General features: G+C 43.5%; 1 protein-coding gene across 1 annotated transcript; it reads right to left on the reverse strand.

Annotated features, from left to right (window-relative positions):
• Window positions 1-1903: 1903 nt before the first annotated feature.
• On the reverse strand, window positions 1904-4022 carry LOC120694745 (ankyrin repeat domain-containing protein 2A-like). Its single transcript, XM_039977993.1, has 6 exons — window positions 3817-4022; window positions 3610-3697; window positions 3051-3115; window positions 2642-2710; window positions 2506-2555; window positions 1904-2381 (listed from the first exon to the last, which is right to left on the reverse strand). The coding sequence occupies exons 1-6, from the start codon at window positions 3892-3894 to the stop codon at window positions 2270-2272; spliced, it is 462 nt and encodes a 153-aa protein (XP_039833927.1). The 5' UTR covers window positions 3895-4022; the 3' UTR covers window positions 1904-2269.
• Between the last annotated feature and the right edge of the window lie 6173 nt (window positions 4023-10195).

Here is a 10195-nt window from a genome sequence, read left to right on the forward strand (position 1 = left end):
CTGGCTCTGTTGAGTCCGCCGGGGAGAGCAGCAGAGCAGGCTGCGGCGTGGTGGCGAGCGCGTGAGCCAGAGGGCGCAGCGCAGCGGCCACCTCTGACGGGCAGGCACGAGCGCGGTGCAGGCCACCTCCAGCGAGCAAGCGCGGCGTAGCGGCCACCTCCGGCGGGCAGTCGCGAGAGGCGGTGCAGGCCACCTCCGGCGAGCTGGCGCGGCGCAGCGGCCACCTCCGTCGGGAAGGCGCGAGTGGCGGCGCAGGCCATCTCCGGCGCGCAGGCGCGAGCGGCGGCGCAGGCCACCTCCGGCGAGCAGGCGCGAGCGGCGGCGCAAGCCACCTCCGGCAAGCAAAATGCTCGTGCGCACACTGCACACCGGATCTCTCGCCACCGTAGTTGAGTCGAAGCTGCGTGTACAACGGCTTCCTCGGCGTCGATTTGCTCTCGGAGCACGAGCCAACGCCGTCGTCTCGCGACACGACGGCACAAGCCGTTTCCACGTTTAATCACCTTGATAAACGAGATAAACCGTATATAGACGACTTAGTAATTGCTGTTGTACATGCCCTAAAGTTGAAGGGGGAGAAGAAAAAAAAATTCCCTTCTTGAAACGCAGTAACTTTTGCTGGTCAAATAAACTGCAGCATGCAAAGCAGTAAGAATTCCACTACTATATGCAGAGAAGATGTTCATCTATGCCTGCAATAGCAGATAGTGACCTCTGTAAATCAGCCCAACCCTTTCCTGTGAAACTGATGATCCGATTCAATGCCGCCGCAGCCGCACGCCCCGATCTCCTCGGCAGAAATGTCAAAGCGGAAGCGGGAAGCTCCTAGCGCCTAGCACCACCGCGCACTGCTCAGAGGAAGGCAGAGGCAGGCAGCGTCGCCATCCATCCCCCTCATGCGGCGCCATGCCCCATCACCCGTCTCTGCAGTCTGCACCAGGCCGGCCGGCGACGAGCCCACCCCACCATTAAAGCGGCGCCGTCGCCGTCGCACGGAGGGCGGTTGTGCCTGAAGAGCGTTCTACTTCTGCACACGCCGTATTTACATCGTGCTACCACTATACTTACATCCTACTCAGTAGAATACTAGTATCTAGCATTTTGTTTGTGGATCACGGGCCGTCCGTGCCATTAATTCTTGGCCCTCGCTCTCCTCGTCCGGCGCATGCCCCGGAGTAACCATAGCGGCGGCGGCGGCGGCGACCTCGTGCGCTTCACGCTGCGCCCGCCGGCGGCGCGGTGAGGACGGCGACGGCCTCGTGCGCTTCACGACGCTCCCGCCACGCCGTTGATGCCAAGTCGGCACGCCACTGCCGATCTGGAGGCGAAGGGACGGGTGGGCCTCGTGCCCTTGTCTTGATCCATCCAGGGCCTTGATTAGTGGGTTGCTTTTGCTAGAAGCTCCTGATCTAACCCCGCAAGGCTGACCTCGGACAGCGACGCGTGCATCATGGGGGTTCACGGTCAGTGAGCAGAATTATGAGGGCGAGCTCGACACTAGACCTGGTGCCTGGTGAATGGTGCGTCGCTGGGGGCCATCGGACCTGTCCATGGAAATGTGGTTTGGGTTGTCACTGCAGAGAGGATCATGATTCATGCATGCACCACTGCACAAGTAGGCATCGCCTGGATCGGCCAGGGTGAGAAACTTGTCAAATTGCATCGACAGGGTTGTTGCGGATCGTCGCAACTGAGCGAAGTGGGCTTTGTGACTGTGTGCTTTCGTTCAGAGAGGCCCAAATAGCAAAGTCAGAATAGCCATGGGCCCATGGTCCAAAAGACCAACAAGAGAGCATACAATCCTATCCAATAATAACCAAGTGGAGAAAACTCTTGATGGTAGTTTCACCAAGAAAACAACACTCGTACATTGATATGCTATCACATTTCATCAAGGCAAAGGTTGATATCAACAGGGCAGGTGCGAATTCCATTTCATTTCAACTGGGCCCAAGGAACTCCAAGGAAAAACAGACAGGTAGTCTAGCTGAACAAGCAAGGCTCTAACACAACATTATAGGACAAAATCCATATCATTGACATCTGCGCATCTGGTTTATAGCGACAGATTCGCCTTCCATGGTCTCATTGTCACTGACGCTAACAGGCGATTGCCAAAACAGATGATAATTCCAACTCATGGCAGAGGCTAAGTTACCATATTGCCCAGATACTAGCCCATCAGATCACTAATAACAGAGACAGGATCACTGAGAGATAAGAACAAGGTTGCAAGTCATCCATAGCACTAGGTATTCAGCACGTCCTTTTAGGAGACAGTAACACCATCAAGCTCGGCTTGAGCTACTGCTGCACCAATTGCGTCGATCACATCCATCTTGCCCTTGGTCACTGCTTCATCCATTGGAGTTTTCTCATGGCTGCAGAAAACAAATCATGCCATCACAACGCAATCATTGCTCAGCTAAATTTAATACATAGTGATGGGAGATGCCTTCCTGACGATGTCGCTTCTTGAGACATGGTCATTTAGATTGAGCATACCTGTTCAGAGCACTCACACTAGCGCCAGCAGATATCAAAGCCTTGATTACCTGGGTTAGTTATTTTTCAAAAGCAGTGGTATCAGTATGCTTTTAATTGGTACACAGGAAAGCCGAGAAGTAAAGCAATTAATTACCTCTATATGTCCATTGAGGCAGGTCCAGTGGAGGGGTGTGTTCTTCTCCATATTGATGGCATTAACATTCTGCATTTCAGTTATGCAGTCACAAACAGAACATACGAGTCTAGTTCAGGAAAAAAAAAACTTCGAATGGTTCAGGCATTGCTAGTGGTTAACTTGGCTGTTGCCTGTAATAGGCTTATTTTCTATTTTGGCTACATTGGTCAGTGGATCTTTTGGCCAGCTGGTAATCCCAGGAAAATGAAAAATACTTTAATTGACTTCCAATAGAAATTGGCTTAGCCTTCCCCTAATAAGGTAGGAGTACATTCTACAGAGAGGCTTAGCTTTATTTGAAATCATGAAACGACAACATTTAATCTGGTTCAACATGGCAAATAATTGTACAAAGTAGCTGTCTTACCGCTCCATTTTGAATCAAGTATTCCACCACAGCAAGATGGCCATTGGCAGAAGCCATATGAAGAGCTGACCGTAATGGGGAAAAGGTTAGCGAAACGGTCAAGAGAATAAGATTCAACAATAATCTTTGATGAAAACAAGCCATCAAGTCTGTCAGCGGCTTCAGATGTACTTTAAACATTCCACTTTCACACAGTTTAAGAGCTTAGGCAGTCAATTGGTGATTTGCATCTTGATGATATTGGCTTGTAAGCTTAAGTCACTGAAGATGACTATAAAAGTAGGCAAAAAGGCTCATTGACACACAACAGAGTACAGATTTAGGAAATCTTCGAGCAAGGAGCAACTGCACATCAATTGCTACTAACTTGATATGGACATATGGTCTTTATTCACCAAACAGATAGGCATGCCACATGGTTCCAGTTTGTTCTATGCAATTGTATGACAGCCACCACAACTGAGCTCCATATTATACTGAAATGATAAAGCTGCGATAAAATTTTCTAAACAGCATAGTAATTGCGTTTAGTGGACGAATTCTTAGAAACGAATGCAACCTGTCCGGCCTTGCGAATCTGTTGAGTCCAGTGAAACACCAGCTGAGAACAGGGCGACTACGTCCTCCAAGTCATCGTACCTAGCGGCCTGGCAAGTTAACGGAGCAAGTATCCGCCTCAGTTTACACGAACCAGGGGAATAGAACTCGGCGATGAAGGGGCAGGGGAGACGTTGTGTTTGGGGGGGGGGGGGGGGGGGGGGCTTACGTCGATGAGATCTTGAGCCTGCTCTGCGGTGGTTGCCGCCGCCGAGACGGGGGTTGGTTGAGCCGGTTCCACGCCCATCTGCACACGACGCGACGAGCTGAGGAGGAGGAGACGATGCGGCGGTGACGGACGGCTGCCGGCTGCGCTTGATGGCTGATGCTGCGGCCTGCGGGGAATGCGGTGGCGGCGGTCGTGTTTCTTCCAACTTCCTTCCGCTTCCTCTATCCTTGACTGATGATGATACCAGGCACATGTCAGCCCACGGCCCAACCCAAGATCTGCGTTTTTGGGCTTACTATGGGCTTTCATTGAGATGGATCGAGGGCGTCCTTCTTTTTTCATTTTTCTTTTATTTTTTGACTGAATCAAAGTGATCAAGTGATAGATGTCTCTATTTTTATATCATTGTTTCTTTTTTCGAGCAACCTACAAGTAAATGTGCTATTTTGTACCCGAAATTTAATTTCAGGGAAAAGATAAGGACATTCATGCCAAGCCTTGTACTCAGCAACGGAGTACGATGGATCCCACCACAAACATGTTTTCCTGTTCCATACATATTGCAATGTCATACATTTCAACATTTGGTACAACGGCCGGTGAGCTGGTAACCACATATAATAGTTGTTTCAACTCTCAAGCATCATTTCAGAAAACAATTCAACTCCCCCGGGGGTTGGTTCCTTCTTTCAATATTTAATTTGAAGGGCTGAACAAGTCAAGCTCGTTTTGTCAACCCCCTGATCCTACGATTAATCCGTGCCGCATGACTTCTTAGTCAAAGTTACCTCACACGTTGCTAAGCTACTAGTACAGCAACAGCTGCCAGATGCGCAATTCGAAAGAACCATTTCTGTGCCATTTTTTTTCTTCCTTTTCCTATGAGCCGACTTCATCTCGACGTCAGGGCTAATTGACCAATTCTATGCCATGTGCATGCGTTGCCAAAAATTATTCATAGAACATCATTCTATTTGAAAACAAACACGCAGAACATTATTCTGAAGAGTTGAGCTGAGGATGTGTGTGTAGTTACAGTACGGTATCATAGGAGTCCGTTAGATTATTGATGTGTATAGATGTCCATTCGAATTCAGGAGATCATGCTGTTGGAAATTTGTGATCTCAGGATAACAACCTAGATCTACATGGCAAATAATTTCCACAAATTAGAGATATCATACCAAATAAGTCATGTACCGTGATTGACAGGTACACCTAACATTTCCATCTATAAGTCGGCCCCGGTCCCACAATGTTGTATATAAATATGAGGTAGAGGGGAACCCTCTCTAACCCTAATCAGTTAATCTCGCGATTAGCAAAACACCAATCAATTAGGGCACTGGAGGGGCTGGAAGCACGACTTCTTCATCTACTTCGTGGCAGGCACCGACGGGAGTTGCTGCTCTTCATCGACATTAAGATCTTCATCAACAAGAGATCTAAATATCTCCAATTGGTGAAGATTAAAGTCTACTTCATCTACATCAGCCCTAATACTACAACTACAGAGGCGTTCATGGATTCAAAAGGTTCTGGTCAGTATTAATCTAATTAATTCCGCATTAAGTAATTAGTGATCATGATTAGACTAAGCTAAGATCCTATTTATGGATAATTAAATCTAACAATCGGTTTCAGAGCCTTCTTAGATCTATCATGATTCTAATCCAGAACTGATTAAGTTTAATGTCCCTGTAAATTGATTTGTTTCGTTCAAGCATGTTTCTGATGGAATTAGGCATAAATCAGATTCGCTTTATGGTGCTGATTAGTTTCACGTACCACTAAACTCAAGTGGATCTGTTTTTGTGCATATCCATATGCAATTAATGCTTGCAGTTTGATACATGCGTGTCTTATGCCTCTGTTTGTCGGTTTAAGATGCAAATTCGTTTCTGCAATAAAATTATAATGTCTGCAGAAAAGTTTTCATGCATTCAGTTATGTTTTTGCATGTAATTAGATCTAAATCATAGTTAATTATGTTTCTGATCACAAAATTAGATCTAATCTAATTCGTATTAGGTCAAGCTTTAATTAAATCTTGATCTGTTTAAAAGTCTCGGATTAGATGCATGTTAATGTTATTGATGTTTAGACCGAGGCTAATTAAGATTTACTTCATGATTAAGTTGAGTAATCATGCTATTAAGGTGCTAGGGTGTCAGCTAATGTTTTTTCCTCAAATTATGCCCAGTTCATGTTTTATTCCGCAAATTGAAGTTAGAACCATGAAATTGATGCATCAATAAGCATGTAAGAAGGAGAGGATTGGGCAAATAAATGACGAATTAAGCAAAAGCCCTAATTTTTCCTAACCCTAACCCTAAGACTGAAGGAGTTCTTACCTAGAGGGTGTGTCTGAGCCATGAGATTAGGCGAAGGACACCCCAACGGAGCCCCTCGACGGAGAGCCGCGCGACTCGGTCGCACGGCACCCCGGCGAGAGGGTCCGGAAGGGCGTCAGCCGGCGCATCAGGAGGCGGCCAGCACAACCGCGCTTGGGCACGTGCTCTGGCGGTCTGGCGCCCGCTGGGACCCGCGGCAGCAAGCGGCACTGCGGCCCCGCGCGTCTGCACGCATGAGGCGGCGGCGGCCGGCTGGGACCGCGAGCCCGCGCAGCTCACCCGCGCGTGAGGCTAACGCTAGGAGCCAGCGCGGCCAGCTCCCAGGGGCAGGCCTGCAGCGCCCGCGCTCCAAGGCACCGGTCGGCCCGAGCGCATAAGCCAGCGGCGGGGCCTGAGCGGCCACCTCCAGGCGCAAGGGCCTGCTGCCCCTGAGCGGTGCACGCGGCTACCGCCGCCACCCGCGGGCCAGCACAGGCCATGAGCCGGCGGCGGTGGCCATACCAGGCGCATGAGGAGCAGCGCCAGCGCTAGATCTTGAGGACCGGCTACTGCTATCAGGCTAAGGAGAAAAGGGAGATGAGGAGACTAGGGTTTTCAGACAGACCACTCCTTATTTATACCAAGCACCAGCAGTTCTTGGCCATTAGATTTTGATGAACGGCCAAGATCTGACTGCATTAGGGTTTTCTGAGACGGACTAAGATGGGCTGGTGGTGCAGCACACGGGCTGCGCGCTACTGGGCCGAGAAGCAGCTTAATGGGCCGCGCGCAAGGGAATGTTTTGGGCTGGTTTATATGCTTTTAGCCCATTTTAAGTATTAAAGCCTTTTCCATTACTGTTTCTTATGATTTAAACTTAATTTAATTGTTGTTTATATTTAAGGCTTTAATTATTTTATGTTGCACTTATAATTACCAGCATTATATTTATTTAATATCCATGAGTATTTATTTCATATTTGAGATATCTATTGTTTATAATTTCGCAAATAAGTTTATTGTTTAATTTATCTATGATAGATATTTCTCAATTATGAATATTAATATTTTCCATAATTCTGATGTTATAAGGTCAATTTAAAAATAATTATGGAAAATCATCATTGATAATGAGTTTATTTTGGGCTATTAATGAGTCTTGTTATTTTAGCACAATTAATTTATAATGTCAGATGTGCTTGTTAAATGAGAAAGAATATATAGATTGATGAGCCTTATATCTATAGATTAATGAGCCTTATCATTTAGTGCAATTAAATTTATTGATGTTTTATGCAATAATTATATAAAGCAAAGTTTAAGGTTTATGAGCTTTATATTTACAGTGAAATTTGATCTCTTCATGATTTATGTGTTATTTCACTGTTTAAATTTGAGTTTAAAATTCCAAAATAAGTGTATTTGCCTTAATGTTTCCATTATGCTTTATTGATGAACATTGCATTAGTTCGCATTGTTTAAGCTGAAAAATTATATATTTTCCACCATGTACAATTAAGATGCTCTCTAATCGAATGGAACCATCGAGAAGTTTGATTAGAGTACACTTGTAATTAATTCTGACCATCGTTGTTTTAATTATGAGTTAATGATAAGTTTTCATTTGTTTTCCCCATCGGTGATGCAAATTGAAACTTATGGCATGATTTTAATCATACCATCGTAGGGTTAATCTTGTGCTTTTATGTGCATCTTATTGTATAAGATTATTGAGACTTCAATTTATGATTTTTCAGTGAATTATGAGGGCTTGCTAAGCACCATTGAGCCCTTTTTGATGGCACCAATTTTCCCAAGCGGAATAAAGAGGTGCATGCTGTTCTCAAGGTTCTGGACTTTGATTACGCACTTTATGAAGATAAAACTGTTAATCCTTCTATAAGTACTGAGAATCATAATGAGCAATTAAGGGAGTACAACTCCAAGTTGGAGAAATGGCAAAAATCCAACGAATTTGCAAAATTAGTTATAAAACATTCGATCTCAGATGCCATAAGGGGAGCATTTCCTTATATGAAGGGTGATAGGAAACTAAGTGTGAAGGAGTTTATGAACTCCATTGAGGAAAGTTCTAAAGTTAATATTCCAATTTCCTCATAAATAAGCTGTCTACCTCACGTTATGATGGGCACAATGGAAGTATACACATTAAGAGCATGTACAATATGACTGCAGAGTTGAAAGCACTTGGCAGGTTCATCTCTGATGATCTGCTGGTGTCATATCTTATGGCTTCTCTACTAGAGAATTATAATAAGCGTGCTTAAAATGTGGATACTCCAGTAAGATATAAGTTATGTGAGTCACTTCATCAAGTGCAAAGGAAGGAAAATAAAGTTGTCTCATAAATTTTTTTTTAAGTTAAAGTTTCCCCTAAATTTTGGTGGATTGATTGAGATGCATTCCCAGTAGGTCATTAAGTCTGACCCATAAGATCAGAGGAGTTCAAGGGGAGCAAAGTTTAATGATGATGATGATGAAGAAGATATTAAATGCTTCGCATTATTTTTATATATTTAGCCATATTTGTTTTCAGTAATAAGTGATTCTGAACAATTGTTAAGTTTTGAGATAATAAGTATATCATCATTGTTGATTTTGCTATCTTGTCAAGGAATTATTTTATTTATTTTTTGCATATTGTGTAATGCTTCAATAAGTTGTTGATGAGACCTTGTCGAAATTGTGATATTATTAGTTAAATCACATTTCGAAGGGGAGAATTGGAATGTCTCATCAAGTATAAGAGATACTCTAGTTGTAATGTCTCATAAGAATGAGAGATACTCCAGTCATTAGATGTAAGACTATAAAGAGTTATCACCATATTTTATTTGCCCATAAAGATTGATATTCAAAAGGCTGAATTAGAAAATCGGCTCACATAAAGGGTGAATATGATGGAGAACGCTAAAAAAAAACCATTGTGACAGGAGAATTACTCCATAAAGCCAATTGTCTCAAATAAAGTTAAGTGTGACTTTATTCATTATTCTGGCCATCACTGATTAATGGATACATGTTCACAAAGTTTTGTTGCTCTAGTTCATTTGAGCCATCGCTATTTGACTAGTTCAATGAAGCTCGAGACTTTTGAAGTATGGCTTATATTTATCATTTATGGCCATCGTTGTTTGGTAAATATTTGATCATAAACTTTGCTGCTCTTGTTCATTTCTAGCCATCGCTGGTGTGAGCTTGATTAGTAAAGGAAATTGACCAATGGTATACTAAAGATAAAGAACTTATGTCATGATGAGCTACCATTTATGGATATCCTAATAAGTCTGAGGGGTACTATTTCTACCACTATAATTGTCCCAACTGTTGTGTTCTTAAAAGAATGCAGAGATTAGTGGGAGTCAGTGGGAGCTCACAAATGAGGAAGAGATGATTTGGAGAGATGTGGGCTTAGTTACCCCACATCGATGATTCAAGTAGCAGAATCTCATAATATTTAACTCATGCCATTAGTTAAGTAAACCTCCATCTTAAGCTACCATATATTTTGTTGAGGATTCTCATAAGTTGATTAATCCCAACATGAATATGTGATATATAATAACGGTTGATGTTGGCATAAAAGAATGACCTCATTCGTTTTGAAGGTCACTATAAAGGAGGCCATAAATTGAGTCTATGAGCTTTAGTATAAATTTGTGATGGAATCAAATTAGTATCTTGCCATGATCATGATTCCGAAAGAAAATTAAAAATACTGAGCTTATAGCTTACCATGATTAAATGTTCATGGATAAAGGTATGTACTGAGATTAAGGTGGAAAAGTTACTATCCTAATACTTAAGTGGATGGTGCTCTACTAAGTAAAGTGGCGATTAGAATATGCTACTAATATTGTGAGATTTCCTATAATCATTAAATTAAATTTAAAGTAATTTTGGTGAAAGCCTCTTATGTTTTGGGCATCAATGTACACTAAGATTGGACAAGAAAGTGTTAGGATCATCACTTGAGATGTAAGTTGTCTAAAGTGATACAATAAGAATAAATATTAAGATATGCT

The sequence above is a fragment of the Panicum virgatum genome, chromosome 2K, assembly GCF_016808335.1.
Source record: "Panicum virgatum strain AP13 chromosome 2K, P.virgatum_v5, whole genome shotgun sequence".
Lineage (NCBI taxonomy): Eukaryota > Viridiplantae > Streptophyta > Magnoliopsida > Poales > Poaceae > Panicum > Panicum virgatum.